This window comes from Oreochromis niloticus, linkage group LG22, assembly GCF_001858045.2.
Source record: "Oreochromis niloticus isolate F11D_XX linkage group LG22, O_niloticus_UMD_NMBU, whole genome shotgun sequence".
NCBI classification, from domain to species: Eukaryota; Metazoa; Chordata; class Actinopteri; order Cichliformes; family Cichlidae; genus Oreochromis; species Oreochromis niloticus.
Window position 1 is genome coordinate 12,563,427 of NC_031985.2, and position 19,482 is coordinate 12,582,908.

At 38.3% G+C, this 19,482-nt stretch overlaps 1 protein-coding gene across 2 annotated transcripts; it reads right to left on the bottom strand.

Annotated features, from left to right (window-relative positions):
- Positions 1-6,393: 6,393 nt before the first annotated feature.
- galr1a (galanin receptor 1a) lies at positions 6,394-12,102 on the bottom strand. 2 transcript variants are annotated; one of them, XM_003447262.5, is made up of 3 exons: positions 11,121-12,102; positions 10,766-10,831; positions 6,394-9,274 (listed from the first exon to the last, which is right to left on the bottom strand). In XM_003447262.5, the coding sequence occupies exons 1-3, from the start codon at positions 11,772-11,774 to the stop codon at positions 8,921-8,923; spliced, it is 1,074 nt and encodes a 357-aa protein (XP_003447310.1). In that variant the 5' UTR covers positions 11,775-12,102; the 3' UTR covers positions 6,394-8,920. The 2 variants fall into 2 exon arrangements, with proteins under 2 accessions (XP_003447310.1, XP_025757864.1); XM_025902079.1 differs by lacking the exon at positions 10,766-10,831.
- Between the last annotated feature and the right edge of the window lie 7,380 nt (positions 12,103-19,482).

Here is a 19,482-nt window from a genome sequence, read left to right on the forward strand (position 1 = left end):
GCTGCTGCTCTGATGAAGAAGGCGAAGGGGCGAAGGAGCACAAAGGCAGAAGAATCAACTGCATCAAACAGCAACAGATGCACAGAGAGGTGGTGCAAATCCTCACTGATTTATCTCTTCAAACACCGAGTGCAAACACAGCACAGGGAAACTCGAAGTGATTTGCATGCATAGAAGTGCACTGCCACCTAGTGAGAGTTTATATGCAAAACAACTGAAATGAGGAGAAATAAGAATAGCATTCATAATTCAGTAATAACTACGATAATAACAAAAACATTGATTTGTTTGGCAATAAAGACGAATAGATTAGTGAAGGTGATGAAAAAGAATAGAAAAAAAGGAACCTTGTCCTACTGGCTCATTCTGTGCTGTGGATTTAAAGGAAGTCTCAGAGGCAGCAGTGATTTTATTGGATAGTCAAAAGTTGCACTTCCAACTAGAAATACAACAAAATTTTTCACCTTAAATGCAAAGTGCAAAGCTGTAACTCTGCCCCTCTGACTCTTTCAGTAGTAGCCTGGGAACAATCTACCAGCACTTTACTTGTTGTTACCCTTTCAGTGAGGCCCACTAAAAGAAGATTTTAGTTCCATCTACAGTCTTTTATTTTTGGTGGTGTCGCTATGTTCTGGGACCTTTCTGCCCCTCCACTGCACTTCCATGTGTTTTTAAAGGGAATGGCACAGAGGGGACCAAGAACAAATCAGAATCTTTAATCTGAAATAAAATCAGCGAAGCAAGCTTTTATTGATTGATTGATCATTCTGAGCATATGCATACATATGTACAAAATAGAACATATATACAGGAAGGAAAATACTATTCTCTAGTACTCCCACCCCTATTTGTAACTCAGTCATGTAGCTGGGCAGCTAGTTCCTGAGTATGTTTAATATAAATCACAATTTTCAGGCTCATGTGCAACTCTATGTCCTATTTGAGATTAGTTATTTAAGTAGTGGTGTTGGCTATACAAGAATTTAAACATAACATCGTGTGTTGTAGAGTTGTTTTGCAACTCTCCAACACAGTAAAAGTTACAATCCTACTTAAACAGCTTAATAGTGCACATAATGTGTATTCAAAATGCTTTTAAAGTACCCAAAGTTGATGTACTTGATGTGGAATGAAACATTTGAGAATCATATACGTTATATTACAGGGTTGCAAAGCAGCTTGCAGTTGCCCCTGCAAGCTGTGTAAAGAAGCATAAATATCTTCCCTTCAATGAGATTGTGTGGAAGGCATCTGCTGATCTGCTGAGGTCGTGGTGTTTAGGACAATCCTGAACCTCAAAGCTGAATTAACACTATGCTCAATTTTACACAGTTCAGTTTTTCCTTCTGTTCATGAAGGGAAACAATGAGATCTATTACTCTATTACATTTTTGACACCTCAGCTCTCATAAATGTGCACAATAAGATTTGGTCAGTTTCAAAATATAGTAAACAGTTGATACCTGGAGCCCCCTGTACTAGCACCACTTTTGAAGGTTTCCAAGCATGACATATTCAATGGAGAGGCCACCGAGTAGTACCATGACTGAAATTGATGTATTTACTTTGAATCTATTTTGGTGCGATCAAATATAGTTGAGTATTTTTAAAGCATGTTTGATAAAATCGGCGTCACTGAGTCGTCATTTTAAGGCTGTTATTTACTTTCTGATTCATAATTTCGATCGGGTAAAACTCAAACTGTCTGTATTCAATTAGATTGTTCAATTTGGACTCTGGACCGATTAAAATGTCTCCTGTCCACAGAGCTGGAGGTTATTCAGTTTAGCTTTTCAGGTGAAATTTTGGGGATGTTTGGAAGCGTCACAGTAGTCTGATGGATTTAAAGTGATTATTGCTTACTGCTTATTGCTGCAACAAAGGCTTTAAACAGACTTATGCTCATGAGACTTCCTCACCATATTTCAAAATCAATTCATTTGATTTTCCGAAGGCTCAGAATAGCTCAGACTTCAAAAATAGAAACCAGGAAGTGTGTATATGCAGCAATATGTGGGAAAATGGTTTTGTTTCATCAGTATAAAACAGAACAGTGTGTTTTTGTTTTCCTGTCTTGGATCCTTACAATCATTCTTCTCTATAATCTGTTTCATATCAACTTCAGAGTAATCAGTAGAAATGTTTTGTTGTACAGAAACACTGAGTTGATCTAGATTTGGGACAATGTGCCGCAGATTCACAAAGGAAAGAGTTTATTAGCGCTCCTCTCTGATGACGTCCTTGTGGACAGGAGCAGCAATCTGGACCTGAAGTCACACTTCATTTCATTTTTCAGCACCGATGAGATCTCAGCTGTTATCTGATGAAACTGAACAACCATTACTAAGCGAATAAAGCCCTTTTGAGTGCCCCCTAACAGAAATCCAGCAGGCCCCTCTCTTTGTCCGCAGTTTTGAATTCATTGGCCCCCTCTCAACAAGATGATAGGAATAATCTCGCCGAGTGAGATTGACAGTTCATTTCAGAAATCAATATTTACAATTTACTTCTTTCAAAGTTCATTCTGGGAGAGGGCTCCATATTATCCACCTCCCAAATAAGCTGATCATATCTCCGCTGGCCCTGGAATGAGTTTCCTCCCCAAAATGTGTAGGTTTTTTTTCCCCACCTCTCCTCTTCTCTCCCTCTCAGAAATCAATGTCTGCGTTTGTGCGCTTTAATCTGGCCTCTGATGACAGTAAATCTTTATCTGTTTCTGGGCGAGCAGCAGTGAGCGGCTGACACCATTTCCCATCAGAACAAAGAGCCAGGCCTGTGTGGACTCTGGGAGATACATGGGGCTCTAATGTGACTGGACATGTTTCAGCAGGGCCATTAATCAGAGAGGGTGACAGCCAGGCCTGCCGCGGTCGTCTTCAGCCCGGAGCGCCGCATCTTTTCATCGGCCAAAGTGGGAAAACTGAAAAGTCCAGGACAGGTAGATAGAGATCAAACTTCAGGTCTGCCACAGCACTGGATGAGATATTTATATCCTAAAAACTGCTTTCATGAGAAGTTTTTACTCAAATAAACATTTCAACACCGGATCATAAGAGCTTTCAGCAGTGGGGTATTCAATAACAAGGACAAGCTCTCAGTCTCTTACTCTTAAGGGTTTAAAATACAGCATGCCTGTTTTTTTGTAAGGTGATATTGGTTAATTTAGAGTAATCTAGTTCACAGCTCTGCTGAAAAACATCCACATGCATCTCTGCAACACTTCTAAACACCATAAAATTAATGTAGAAAGCAACTGGGAGATACAAATACTAAAAGAAAATCAGTTGCGCAATGCCTATGTGAAAAGCTCATATTTAATCCTATAATATAGAACAACTTGCAGCTGCCATAGCAACTCTGTGACACTGCATGCCAGGTTAACATCTGCAAATTAACCTTTTCCTTAAAAGTAGAATTCACCATCTATGTTTAGCCTTTTAGCATCTGCTGATAAGCATTAAACATAAATGCCCAAGGAAATCACAGAAGATGTGCAGTTCTTTGGTCAATAGTATTGGTTAAAATGTGTTATAAACACTGGAATACTCAGAGCGACAAACACACGGCGTTTTAACAAAATGTGGGATATTGGCAGTACATGTCAGTATGACTACGATTTTACATCTTGAGAGTAGCTGCAGACCAAATCATACCCAGCGTTTTCCCACAGATGTCTCTACTCCAGGACTTCAGCGTGCAAGCAGAGGAGTCAGAATGCAGCTTTAAGGCACATTGGTGTTGCTGTCCCCATCTTTTATATACAGTCTATAAACTAAACCACTGCCCACTGTTAGCTTTGGTGTTTTCTGATCTATAGCGTTTATTTTTCCATAGGTACTTACACAGGTTTGCTAATCATCCCCTCTGTTTATTCATTTAAAAAAGACAATTCAAGTTTTGAGCTACGTTTTGACTCTTCTGTCCTCAAGACACATTAAGGCTCTTTTGTACACTGATTAATGTACTCTCTGGAGCATAATCTTATACAAAACAATGTATCAGTGAGATAAAACAGGACCAAAGTCCAGAATTGTAAGCTAACAGGAGTAAAAAATAATAACAATAATTTTTAAAACCCGCAAAAACAGTTTTCTTAAAAAAGCAGGGAAATGATCACAAATTTTTAAGCTGGAGCCTAAGACCCTCTGGTGAAATCGTGAAATGATTCATATCCTCCTCTGTATTAAAACACCACCTACAGCAGTGAAAGAGCAGACTAAGGCAATATTTATTATTCGGGAGAATTATGACTCCAACTGCGACCCGTACTAAACAAGGCTGTAATGGCCCACCGCCTCATTCACCTGCTCCATGGAGGATTATTTGGAGGTAATCTATTGTTAAACAGCTTTTAGAGTGATGGATGAAAATGCCTGCGACCTATAGACGATCAATTCATATCTAATTAGCCCATATTATTTATGACACATTCAATAGGCTGGGTGGGAGTCTCAGGGGAGGGATAGAGGAGTCAGCTGCCACAGAGGGGAAATGACAAATGGGAGAGGCTTCAGGAAACAGAACTGATTAGCATACAAGATCTAGAAATGAATTTCCAACCAGCAGAGAAATTAAAGTTAATTTAGATGGAAGAGAAAGGAGAAAAAAACAAATACCCACCAAAATAATCTGATTGATTGAAATTCTTAAATTATTATTTGTTATCCCAAATTTTTAAAATTTGCTCTTCACAACTCCAGAAATATTTAATTTAAACGGAGCATACTTTTGCAGAAGATGCAAATTAAACAGAGCAGAGAAAGAGAGGCTTGAATATCAACACTTGTGTAAGCCTGACCTCTGCTGTTTAACTGAGGTTAAAACAGCTTTTTAATTAACATCTGGAAAATCGGTTTTCTTACATTTTCCTCTACTAACGTCCTCATATTTTTTTAGACTTCAGATGCAGTCATTTTCTTCAGGGCATGAGACTGATATATATTTTTTCTTCACATAACTGAGGGACCTGCAGTTAAACCAGCTCTTCATCATCCTCCCTCACTGTGACGCTGCGCCTTTAACTCAGTTTTCAGCTAATGGAAAATAAGATGACCATCATTTGAGCATATTACATAACAGAGTCCATTATGAAAAAAGTGATTAAAGTGAAATGAGTCATCAGACATAATGCTTTGGGTCCGTATACATTTATGTTCTAGGTTACTTTCAGGAATAACACCACAGTAAAGAATATCAAATCATGAAAGAAGGAATAAAATTTGCCATTTCGTGTTCGTATTTATGAGAATTACATGGGTAAGTCGCAGTCAGGTGCTGCTAATCAAGCGCTTGATTGAAGATCAGCAAGTGTGACCACCATTAAAAAAGCAGAAGTGTTTGCACTTTGCTGGGCTGAAGTATTCAGCTTCAACACAGCACCACAATCTAGGTCCAACCAATTCAAGCCAAAGTCAGACCGTGCAATGCTCCAAGATACTGTAAAAAAAACCAAAGTTCATGACAGCACAATTAGAAAAAGACTGAACCAAAAGTGACTCAGAGTGAAGATCAATTACAGTAAAAGTACCTCAAAATTATAGGAATCAAATAGGAGACCCTTTGGTTACCAAGTAAATGTGTTAACGACTACACTGTGGAGCCACAAAACTGTACAAAAGTAAATGATGTACTAAATACTGATAGCAATGTTTTTTTTTTTTAATTTTTAATTATAATAAGTAATTTTGTATTTATTATTGATCAACCTTATAAAGTTTCATTCAGTTGTTTATGGGAGCAGTCGACCACATGATGTAAGAGTTTTTATGAAATGAAATGAAACTAAATAAAATGGGATAAATATATTTAGATGTATTTATTGTTAAATTACTATAAATTTAGACTTGACAGTCACAAGTTTGTCATCTGTATTCTGAACAGTATTTGCTACTTGAAGTGTGTTCCTGCTTTAACTCGCAGTCACAGCAACAGGATGTCATATACGCTGCAGAACAATAGAAGCAAAGTGTATTTATAAGCAGCCTAACTACCAATGAAGTGTTCACATTAAAGGAACCTGTCACCAAAGGTGATCTGTTTACTGGTTCTTTAAAGCAAATCCACTTTTTAGATCTAAAATCTCCTCATTCTCTCTGTGCATTGTTTGTATTTGTGTGCAAATGCTTTTTATCTCTTTTCTAAGGCAGCACTTGAGTCCGCACTGCCCCAGTTTTCAGTGTAATAATGCCTGCAGAGGGCAGACAACACTGCAGAAAGGAGCATGCACAGTTACCTGTTTGCAAAAGTTAATCAAATTCAGCCCGGGGGATAAACAGGAAACAGCATGTAATCTGTGCAATAAAAAAGCCAGGTAAGCAAGCTCAGTGCTGCTCTGGTTACATCAGAGCAAAGTCATAACATCAAACATGATTCATGCACACATGAGCTATTAAAAAGAGTTTATTGGTTTGTAACATAAATTATTCATGTCTTTGTACAATTTCAACACACATACTGTACACTTACACATTTTGGTTTTATACATTTCTTTGCTTGCAGTTGGTGGAACATAGTTTCAGCACATTGAGTGAAAACACTTCACACAAAGACACTGCCTTTAAGTTCCCTCTAAACAAAAACAGACTACACAACAGGTGGATAACACACACACACACACACACACACACACACACACACACACACACACACACACACACACACTGGCCACAGATTACAGAGAAACTTCAGGTCTGTGGCAGCTCAGGTGAGACTATATTTAACCTTCACCTTTGATCTTTGAGAGCAGAACGATTATCTACGATGTGATTTAAATGATGCATTATCATTTACTCGCATGTCCCTGATGCTCTCTGGTATAGTCTGTACAGTATGTACATTACATTAAAAACTACATTAGGCAGAAGGTCTGTCAGTCCTTTTACTCACAGAGAATAATCTCATATTTATCTGACTGTGCCATAAAATTCATGCATCTTTTTTCACCATACATTTAACATATTGGTGTATGTTGATTCACTAACTCAGAATTAGAGCTAGCATGGCAGTATGTACTCTCAGTGTTTGGAAGTACTTTTCCTTTTATGTTAAGTTGGCTTTGCAGTGGACGGGCATGTGCGTGTCTGCCAAAGAGATTCAGTATAACAAACTATGACTACCACCTTTCCCTAGTCTAAACCAATAGGTTTAGCTGGTTAACACCAACCACAGTCTAACCATATTGGCTACAATAACAGCCTTGGGCATGCACTGTGTTGAAAACAATATTTATATTTACATAATCATCCAAACTCAGTTTTCCTACTAGATGATGGGGTTGAAATTTTAGTATAGAGATTAAGCTAATCTCCCAGAATCTGGCATAAATTCTATTGAGCAGTTATTTGCAGATCATTTGAATCAAAGTCTTACTGGCTTTACTGAGATGACAGACTCAGCAAATTATGTCATGCTCATATACTTTATAATTAGAACTGATTAGTTTCAGGGGATCCACAGGAGGAGTCTATGCTGGTTGCTTGGTTTAACATTTCCAAAACATAAACACAACTCAGCTAAAATAAATTAATTAGTGAGTTTTCAGAGGTGTTTACAGGCAGCATTAGACTAAAATGATTTTTAGTCTAAGCAAAGCGAACTTGAGAGTGTAAAGTATTCATCTAAAGCTGGGCAAAATAACAATTATCACTGGATCTTCCAGCAATATCTAGAAGCTCCTGTCCAACAGCTTCTGACTGATCCTGGTAAATATTCACCAGGCGGCCATCTCTGGGGCTGAACATTAAGCCAATAGGAAGTGCCAAAAACCGTAGTTCCTAAATTCGTGGGTGTATCAAAAAGCATCATATAATTTCAGGGTGCTTTAATCATTGTTCACCAGTAACAATCGAAACACACACTGATAGAAAGAGGAGATTTGTGAGTTTCACACAGTTGCCGGTAGACATCATAACAACAGCAGTGGCTGCAGTGACATCCGGAACAAGTTTGACCATCAGGACACTTTGAGCACTTGTGAACATTGTAAATTTGGTATGTAAAACTTTATATTCAACCGTGCAAGTTTCTATAACCATTACTTAAAAATACATATAATCTTTTGAAATTGAATGATTCTTTTAGATACACCCTGTATCATTGATGCTAAATCCAAAAGTGAGTCAGTCCCCATAAACTCCCATGTTCAAAGTGTTCAGTGGCAGTGAAGAAAATAAAAGGTTAAAAAGTGGTATGAAATATAGCTTTGATCTCGATACTGTATCCCTTCTTGGCAAATATAATGAAAATCTTATTTTATAACTCAGCACATTTAACTTGAATTAAAGCTTATAATAATTCATATTATTTAATGGTGGTTATTATACACTTTTAATTATGCAAATAACCAGTCAGAGAAATCCGTGCTGCTGTTGTGTTGAGTGAAGTTTTAGTATTATATTTGTATTTTGGTTAATTAGTACCAATTAGCAATAATGATTCTCTGTGCAAATCACCAGTGCATTGATGCTAATCTTGCTAGCATTACCTGATAACTTCACACTTCACCATCCTGTCCAAACGTATACTCACTTCTGGCTTCATAGACGCTGACAGTCACGATACTTACAACAAGTCTTCAAAATGAGACTTCGCAAATCAATGGGTGACATTTAGTCATGTTCACATTTTATATACAGTATATATATATAACACAGATTTTTTTCCTCCTCTTGTAATCTGTTTCAGCAGGAAGCGGGATAATATTTCCTGACATTTAAAATTATTACTTGTGTATACATGAGATATGCAAATGTGCCACACTGAGGAATGAAGGCCCAATTCAAACATGCTCTTTAAAGTCTTTCAAAATACAAATATCAGTCGATATATGAAACTTTGGATTTTGTTAAACTTTCATATCAGTAATTTCAGCCTTTAAATCCATTATCCAGCAGGCTGTACTCAGGATGCACCACCAGTGTAATCAAAGCATTTTACTAATCTGAGAGTCGTGACCTTTATAAGACACGCTGACATTAGTGGAAGGTGCCGTCTCCATTCTGCTGCGGGGGTCTCGGTTTTCGTTCAGAGGACACTCGCTGGGCGCCCGGCACCAGAAAACCTGCTTATAGGAGTTCCTGAAGTTCTCAGACAGGAAGGCATAGATGATGGGATTAACAGAGGAGTTGCTATAGGCCAAGCAGTGAGCCACCATCCTGAACACGAAGGAGGCCTGGTTCAGAGGGAAGGAGCCAAACTCCACCCACAGGTGGACGATGTGATGAGGCAGCCAGGACAGACAGAAGACAACAACCACCACGAGGACAGTCTGAGCAGTCTGTGGAAAGGAGATAATCATGGGTGACGTGTCACATAATGGTATGAACACATTTCCAAAAAAGTTGGACCATATGTAAAATGCAAATAAAAGCTGAATATTTATGAGACATTTAAACCCTATGTTTACAAGTACAACCAATCAAAAGTGCCACTGCTTTTGAAAAATATCTGTTTATTTTAAATTTGATCCTAACAGCATCACCTCTTCTTCTAACAACACTCTGTAGAGTTTATTTGCTTTACTGTCAGGTCTTTACTGCAGGTACTTTAAACCCCTAACTCTTATACTAAGAAGCGATTCTGTTTCAATATTCCCAAAACACAGTTTGGCATTTTTCCGCTGAAATAAGGCTTCAGGATGGAAGCTGTTGTCCTAGCGTTGTGTATCATTTAGCAATAATGGTGCCTTCATAGATGTTATCCACTCCATGTGAACTATCAGGAATGCTGTCTTTGAGCTCTGAAAAGCTGTTTGGTCTCTCTCCTCGTGGATGACTTCCGAAAACTATTTTAAATTTTGATTGGTCAAACCACAAGAGAGTTTCCTAGTTTGCCTCACTGCACATTAAAAGCACATGACCCAGAGAGTCTCTATGGAGGACCATGGCTGCCAAAATCAAACATAAATAAAGAAATAACTTAATAAAAATATGTCTTTAAATGCATCAGACAGCAACGCGTCTTTCACCTGCTCCCCTATTCTGGTCATTACAGCAGATGGATCCACATGTTTGATGCTCTTCCTGATGAAACCCATGCACGGGTTTGCACCTCCTAACAGTATCAAATTAAGGATCTTTTGCATGTTAGGTGAATGTGGTGACCACTATGGAGCCAGCCATTAAATGCAGCAGATATAATATGAAACTAAACACAGGCACCGACTAATCTATCAGCTGTGAGACATATCGAGACTCCTAGTTTTTTCTTTATTTTTTCTTTTATATCTTTATTCAATCATTTTTTTTAAATTTTACATTTTATTGCTAAATTGGTTTGTAGTTTCAGTCCTCCACAAATGTTTGTTTCACCAAAAGTGTTGCTGAGCCAATGCAGTAAATTGAATATCTAATTGAATGTCAGTTTTTTACTGCAGTGTCATCTAAAGACCAAACGATCTAAGACTGCCTATAAAAATTTCTGAATAAATGCAGAAAATTTGCACATTGCTTTATTTACATTTTATACCTTTACTTTTTTTGGAAACAAGGTTGTATAAATTATTGGAAGAGAATCGTTAGTGGATAGCTCAGTGCAGAGTTTTGAGCCAAATGCAATAAAATGACACTTCACAGCATCGCCAGAACCCCAATGGGCAATTTAGTCTAGGTTTTTATGCTGACTTATAAGTGCTGTAAATGGAGTTCAGGAGTGCAGGCATTTTTCTCTGTACCTAATGAGCACATTAACCTCTCAGCCAGGGAACTGTTTAATCACGACTCCTAATTTAGTGAGAAATCAGAGGCAGAGGAAAATTGCTTCCACCAACCTTCTTTTTGGAGAGCTCGGATTTTTTTGAGACATTCTTGAGCTTTTTGTGCAGATGATTTAAAACCTGAAAACACAAAACTCACATGTGAATGTTTTCAAGGAGCTGCCAAATTATTTCACTTTTATTTATTTTCAGAAAGACATCTGGGCAGATGTTTCAAGGCCCACTTAAACCTTTTTTACAAATCCATCCATTGTTGATAAAAATAAAAATAAGTATTTTTTACACTATAAAAGAGAGAAATGCGATCTGAATAACAAGTTAACGCATTAATTTGTTCAACACTTTGAAATTTCGTTGTTAGCACGGTATATTCATGGGCACATATTGACTCTGGTTCGTGCGCCCTCACCTTTGCATAGCAGACAGATATCAAAGTGAGAGGCAGAAGGTATCCGACCACAAAGGTGCACATCACGTAGACTTTCCTCTGGTGTTCCGGCCAGACCTCCCAGCAGAAGGTGTTGTTGTTCTCCCTCTCCACGATGCTCTGGTAGTGCGCTACGGGAGCTGCCATGACCACGGACAGGGTCCAGATCAGCACCACTCCGAGCATGGCATGCCTCTCCACCCGGATCGAAGAGGATTTCCTGGCATGGACGATGGCCACGTAACGGTCCACGGACATCGCTGACAGAGTAAAAATACTGACCAACATAGAAACGGTGAAGAAATAGTGGATAAACTTGCAAATGAACGCTCCGAGCACCCACGTAGGCAGCATGTAGATGGTGGACTGGAAAGGGACACAGAAGAGGAGGTAGGACAGGTCAGCCACGCTCAGGTTGAGGATGAATATGTTGGTTGTGCTCCTCGGTTGTCCGGGTTTACTGCGCGCCAGCACTGTTATGACCAGTGTGTTCCCAAGCACACCAAGAATGAAAATGAGTCCAAATATTAGAAGAGAAATGAAGTTATCTACTCCCATTCCCAGGATGATTTTAGCTGGCAGCCTCATGGTGTTGGTGGTGAAAGGCTGACTTTGGTTTTCCACCTGTAGCTCCATGATTTTCCGCCAGTGAAGAAAAGTTACATGTTTTTACGAAGGATGGATAACCTCTATGAGGCTCAAGCTGAAGATAGATTTCCTCTAGAGTAAAGACAGGACTGAGCTCATGTATTTGCAGGCTGACCCCCTCCCCACCTGCCTGCCTTCCCCAGAAACGTCACTATACTGTACGCACCAATACCTTTTCACTTTTCAGCGGCATATAGCCAGTGAACCAGAACTAAAAAGAAACCAGGTGACTGCTTTAAGAATTCACGTTAACAATCCACATCCGGAAGCATTCAGTACCACTTGATTAAACCAGGAAAATCCAAAAATAACACATGCTGGCACATGGAATATGCTATATGAGAGGAAATAGATCATGCATACATAAGTAATTTATTTGTAAATATGGCATTTATTATCTCCCCTAAAAGCTCACTTCAAGCATGGACAGCATGGAAATTAATTATGCTGCTCTGAGACTTTTTAAGTCTTTTATTGATTCTTTATTCCTTTTTTCTTTATACATTTATGAAGTGTCCATTCACAGAAGATAACTCATGTTACAATGTAACAGAAACAATCAAAATAAAATCAAAATAACACAGAGGTTTAATTACATATTTTTGTCATTATCATTTGTGAAATCTTAATGAAGTATCTGATTTGTAATCCTTGCTTATAAGCAATTGGTATGACTTCAAAGGGGAGATGAATAGTTTATCCATATTAGCTTGTACTATTTGTAACAGTTTCAGAACATTTACCAAACAGCTTTTTATTGGGGATGCAGGATCTGACATGTCTTTCTTGGAGCTTTACCAATGCAATGAAGGACGTATATGCGCTGTGACATCATCAATCCACAAATGATACAGCCTTAATATAAGGGGTTTGTTTAGTTTCTTATTTTATTTGCTTTTTGTGGGGCTTTTTAAAATTTTGTTTTGTTTTGATACTGTCATTTTGTTTTTTCATAGCCAGAAGTGATTTTGGTGAATAAGATGTGGTGCCAAATGATCACCTCAGCTTGGATAGCTCAAGACGTTCTGTTGAGCTATCCAAGCTGCGTAATATTTTACGCTAGGTGACAAATTGTCAACATATTACCCTTCCTGGCACCCAACACGTCCATAAATGACAAGATCGGAAAAATGAGGAAACATGAGAACCGTTTGGAATCAATCTACACATGTTCGTTCATTTTACTTAAATCGCGTTGGAAAACATAATTTAACATTAGTTTACAAATGGATGATTTATTTAAATCTACTAGCAAATAACTGTTGTTATAAAAGGTAAAACTATCCAAACTGTTTGTTCTAAGCATGCTTTTTAAAGCTCTAAAGTTTAGGATTTTACCAGTGGAATCTATGGAGATGACTCACTTTTGCCATTAGCTTTGAAGGCTGTTGCCAATTAGGTTCATTCATTTAAGCAAGCTGACCACTGTGATATTAAAATGCTCAAAATGTCCACTAGCCAATAACAACCCAACAATGAACAGGACACAAGCTAGTGTACTCCCAGTGACAGTCCCAAGCCTGGATAAATGGAATCATAAAGAACTGGCTCCAGTGCTGCTGGCCAACAGGATGCTGGTACTGTTGGCTGAAGATAATGGAAGAAGAAAGGGGGAAGGCAGCGAGAGAGAAAAGAAATGCAGGAGTGTGTGGGTGAGAGTGGGGACTTTAAATATACAGACTATGACTGGTCTATGAAATTATAGCCAGTTACAAGCACTAATCACTCAGACAACCAAGTAGAGAACATGACTTTAGCACTTTAGCACTCCACAATAAAGATCAAATCTAATTTGCTAGTAATCCTGGGGGCTAGGCCTGAAAATACCCACTGTGGGCACAATGAACTAATATTCATTTCATCTGTGACGCCATCGTAAAGTTGTCAAGATATTGTTAACAAAACCTAAAATAATCGTCATCACTGTATCAAAAGCAGAACACCACGAGAATCTGCACACTGTACGGTGAGACTGACCACCAGAAAAAAAAGATCCTCAAATTGATGAAAATTCAACAAATCACAGGTGGGTTTAAATTTTGTGTTGTTGTTGTTTTTAAATGATGAATAAAAAAACAAAAAACAAAAGAGCCCAGAGTGCGGTAGGACAAGGGCTTTCATTGATAGTCGACTGTCTTCACTTATTGATCTACTCTGAGCAGGTCTCCAAGCAGCTTATTATCATTATACAAGCATGTGAGTATCAGCCAAATCTGCTTAGAGGAATACCATCTGGATATGACGACAGAGATGATGCACATGCTATGTTACCTGAGAACAGAGGCTGATGATATCTTATCCTCAGTTCATTGTCCATGACTGGAGCAGTTATTGTTATTGTTTGGTTAATTTACTGGTGTTAATCATGTCGCTAAAACACAGAAACTTTACTCCTTTAGTCTCAAACATCTCGGGATTGTTATCGTCGATGGCAGTGATACTGATGTTAATGATGGCGGCAGATTTGATGATGAAGATGAAGAAAAATGTTTGTAACCAATTCTCCCACTTAGCATTTTCTCACCATTAACAGTAGTCATTATGTTACTGTTTTTTTTTTTTTTTTATTAAGGGGTTTTATTACACTTTTGGGAGCATGGCAGATGTTTTGTAATTGGTTTCTCAGCTCGTGTCCTGAAGCAGCCCCAAGTTTCCATGGTGACTCCTTACTCCATCGACTCAGATGTTATCCCTTTCTCTGCTGGGAAAAAGAAAGTGACACTGAAGCCTCGGAAAAGCTGCAGATTTCCAAGGAAAATTTTAATTATTCCTACAGAATTTTGATAATGTGACTTGTGTTCTAAGAAAAGTAAAATGCAATGTGTTTTGTTACATTCTTCAGTTCTCCTATCAACCTGCAAAGCATGTCCAGTTTTATGATGTTCTCCATTAATTAGATGTCTAATATATAAATCTAAATTGTACCGTGTGTGTTTGTTTATTGTCACCAGAAGAAAAAAACATGGGCAAGGCGATTTTCAAGTGTAGGAAAGCTTTAAAAATATAATGATCATAGAAAAGGAAATGCTCCTCTTGCACTCATCACTTTAGGACCATTTTGTGGTGCATTGATTCTGATAGATGTGAACTGTTTTTACTTTGACTTTATAAAATGCTGTGCATTTAAAACTAAATAAAGCCTTTTCACAAAGTTTATACTTAATGTTTTGTTTTGTTTGTTTTATTAACTTAACCATAAAAATAAATCAGGAGAAATAAAAGTTATTATAATATAATTAATTATTAAATTAGATAGTCCAATAAAAAAAAAAGAAAAATATTTACATCATAAGTCTAAGATCCAGAAATCAGCAAAGCCATGACCGTGGCCTTCACCTGAATGATTTGACAATAGCTGGATTCCTCTTATCTTCTTGGGACGACAGGAGTAAATCTATTAAAATGAGTCGCAATGAAAGCCGGTTTTAAACTCCTTTGAAATATTGGGTTGAAGTACAGTTTGTGTTATGACCCCTCTGAGGTGTAAGTCATCAAAGACCTCAGAGGGGTCATAACACATGTGTTCCAAGCACAAAAAGTAATTCTGATTGAGACTTAACTACCACAACAAGTCAAGTCAAATTTACTTAAAAGCAGATTTATATACAACACAAAATGATAAAAAAGATTAAAAAGAGAGAACATAAAACATGCAAACATGAATAAAGTAGAACTGTTGAAAAGTAAATAAAAGGAAAACTGAGTCTGTTTTAAAAGCTAAAAAACAAAACAAAAATGTTTTTCAAACTGATTTTAAAAACTGTTCTAATGTTGGGGAGGTCCTGATGTGAAGGGGAAGTTTGTTTCAGTCAGTGCAAAAACACGATTTCCTCTGTGGGGTTTTTTTTTTCAAGATAGCCAGCAACATTTGTTCAGTAGATCGCAGAGATCGAAGGGGAGCGTGCAAAGTTCAAAGATCAGAGAGGTGAGAAGAAACGACCACTGCATAGCAACAGAATTTCTTTTAATTACAGATGGATGGATGTTATATTTCAGAACAACACATAATCATATTTCCCAAGATGATCAATCCTTCAAGTGTTACATGGATTATTTAGGGCAGTGCCTTACAGCAAGAACCCACCAGCTGGCAGGGGTCGTTACAGTGTGGAGTTTACATATCCTCCAAGTGCTTTAAAGGCTTCTCTCCAGGTGCTCCAGCTTCCCACAATCCAAAGACGTGCTTGTCTGGTCAACTGATTAATCTTAACTGGCTATAGCTGTGAATGAGAGCGTGAGTGGTTGTCTGTCTCTCTGTGTCAGACTCAGTTGACACCCAGCATATTTTCCTTAATGAATAATTATTTGAATAAATAAACATTTGATTTCATATATTTCGGTTGCATTTTACTCAAAATTATTGCTTTATGTTTATTGGAGGTGAATTTTTTGTGTAATGTCTCATATATCCTCAACTATATTTGAAATAAACTTGTTTTCTTTGAAGTACTGTGACACTAATTTGTGACATTGTGTGAAATCTGTAAAGAAGGGAAGTCACAAACAAGCCATGTAAGCTTTGGTTTCAGTGCAGGAGTAATGGAGTCCTAAAGGGCACAATCATTAAGGTGTGATGCATGAAGTCCTACTTTCTGCCGCAGCTTTATCTCACAGCGATACCATGATCTTATACAACATCGTCTCCCCTCCCACCTCTGTGATTTTCTTTACCAACCTTATTAGAGACATAAGGAGATAAGCTGCTTTCGACTCTGCTGCTTGCCCTCTCAGGTGGTTAGCCCTTTACCTCAGCTTGGAGTCAGACCTGTTGTTTCCATGACACTGAGCCATGAGAGGAGACCACAGCAACAGCACATCCATTTATACCAGTAATTTGAAACAAGCTTACTTCTCTGCTAACTAGCTGGGAGCCTCAGATTGTCATTTTGGTGATTTACTTTTCAAAGACCACAGTGTTTGTTGGGTTTTGTTTTGCCTTCATTTTCTTTCCCGGATAATGATAGGTCTTTGTGAGTCCCTGAAGATGCAGAGGATGATGATGTCAAAATCTGCTAGCCTTCCTCCTCAAACTAACATCAATTTTCAGTAAGATAAGACTGGTTTTTCTCAGGGAATAAAAAAAAAAACTCACCTTTTTTTCTTCAGTACTGATTTTTTCTTCTTCTTGTGGAATGACTAAATAAAGCATCCTCTTATAGAGAAAACTAAACATGGCCAGTATTCCCTCAGACAATGTAGAGCTCAGATGTGGATACGTGAAAGCACATGTTATCTCCTGTCACATCCGTTTTGTTTTTATTATCTAGTTTCATGCTGTTGTGCATGTGTGCAAATAAAAAACCCTACATAAAGACGATTATGAGCGTAATAAAAAAGACATTAGGTAGTAGAGCTTTAAAGTCTTCAATCAAAGCTTGAGGTCATTCTTTTTAAGTGATGACTATGTCAGCGGATGGTCTGAATGTGTCATATTCTGTTGGATGTCAGAGGTTGAGCATGTATGGGATGGTGAGATGTAGCTGAATAAATTGAAAAAAGGAGATGTGAGCTATTTTCAAGGCTTCAACAGCAAAAACAAAACAAAACAAACAAAATAGTGGTTTTATATCATGAAAGATGCAACATGTTCTTGTCTCAGTGCACCAAACCCCATCTCACCATTAAGGTTTTCTTTGACCACGGTCTTCGAAACAAAGTGAGGTGCCAAATGAAAACTGCTGAAAACAGTCCTGTTTCAAAGATCCACATTGTCCACATTAAGAGGCTTACATGGTGGTGGTAATACGCTCCCTAGAATACATCGGGCGAGTGTGTTTGACCTCAATTTTCACTCCCAAATTGGTTCACAGGTTTTTTAATTTCCCTTGCTGGTTACAGTATATTTACCCAACACATGCATTACATAATACAACATAACAGTTGGCCCTTATGAATGATCATAATTTACAAAATGAACTACATTTTTATTGAAATGAGTGAATGAGCCCATAAATCCATCAGGAAAGTGTTTACAAAGGCCACTTTCTCTCAGATTTTTATAAGGGCAAAGGTTCTTTGCAGTCACAGGTATTGCCCCCTGGTGGCTATTAAAAGGCACTATTGAGTTTTCAAAACAGTCACAAAATCATCTGCGCGGCTGTTTGTCTATATGTTATAATACAGCTCCGTGCCAATGCGTCCACAGCAAAAAGTCATGATTCAGTCACGTGCTAAAGCCTCAGTCATGCAGGCGTAAGACCACAGTAATTAGACGCTAGAGACAATACTCTGACTGGATGGAAAGTGGTTCGACGTTGCAAAGAAGTATACGGGACTACACCAAAAACCTCCTTCCAGTGCATTGATTGCAAATTGGTGTGGTCGCCCGTAGCTTGTATAGATGTCAAATCTTGACCAAACACTTGCCAACTACTCGCTAAGGGGCAGTGAAACTGTGAAAAATGCAGCATAAACTGGGAACAGAGACCGTTCACCTTCAAAGTAAAAGTCGTGCCTTTTGAAACGTGTTGGTTTCAGCGGTAAGGCTCAACTTTTACCTTGAAGGCGAATATTCTCCAGAAGGTCAAGAAGATGACAAGTGTTTACTGACAAATCAGCGTCTTCCATGCAAACTAAAGATGAGCACAACAATCTGCGAATGATGAGAGCAGGTTTTCAGTGCAGCGAGCTCTTTGACCAATTTCATACAGTGCCAGCCAGCAGCCTCCAGCAACCACTCATCAACCAATTCAATTCAATTTCATTTATAAAGTGCCAAATTACAACAGCAGTCACCTCAAGGCGCTTTATAGTGTAAGGTAGACCCTACAATAATAAATACAGAGACAGTGGCGACAATGGGAAGGAAAACCTCTCTTTTAGCAGGAAGAAACCTCCGGCAAAACCAGGCCATGTCCACACTAATACGTTTTCATTTGAAAACACATCTCTTTCTCTCCGTTTTGGCCTTCCGTCCACACTGAGACGGCTTTTTTGGTCAAGGGAAACTGAGCTTTTTGAAAACGCTCTCCAAAGTGGACAAATTTGAAAACGCCGTTGCAGTCGAAAACGATGACGCATTTTAGTCATATGATGCAGTCTTGTGAACGATTCAACTAAGACGGCGGACGGCATTGTACAGCAGTTGTTTTGTTTGCGCTCAATTTTGACAGCTTTATTAAAGAATAATATCAGTTTGTACATGCTCCAGATAGCTCCAGATAAAACTCGACACTTTTCCTCGACATTTTGTCGCGATGTTTCAAAGAAAGTAAATAAACGGCAGACGGAAATGACGCAGGTCGAATCATCTTACGTTTTACACATGCGCAGTACAGGAACGTAGTGTTTTCAATGCGGATGAAAACGACTGACAACAATAGTGTGGATGCAGAGCGTTTTTAGACGAAAACGCCGTTTTCAAATTTATCCGGATTAGTGTAGACGTAGCCCCAGGCTCAGGGAGGGGCGGTCATCTGCTGCGACCAGTTGGGGAAATACACATTTTTCCCACTGACCAGAGGTTGTGGTGCATAGAGATACCTTGTAGCTAGCTCCAGAGCTAGGCTAATATAAAGAGATTAGCTGCAAGATGTAGACTTTAGGTTAAATTTAGGTATTTTTATCCACGACAGAAATCGTTAAAAGCTAAAAAGTGTTATTTTATTTTTAAAGTTAGCTTTTAAACTTGCCTATCATAAACAGTGCTAATAAGTAGCTGTAGTAGCCTAGCATGACAGTTGTGGGACTTGTGGGA

Bases quoted from the DNA above. Each gene is read 5' to 3' on its own strand.
- galr1a (XM_003447262.5), bottom strand. From the start codon at position 11,774: ATGGAGCTACAGGTGGAAAACCAAAGTCAGCCTTTCACCACCAACACC. The intron at 10,832-11,120 runs GTGAGGGCGCAC...TTGTGTTTTCAG, and splicing joins TATCTGTCTGCTATGCAAAG to GTTTTAAATCATCTGCACAA. The intron at 9,275-10,765 runs GTTGGTGGAAGC...TCCTTTCCACAG, and splicing joins CCGAGCTCTCCAAAAAGAAG to ACTGCTCAGACTGTCCTCGT.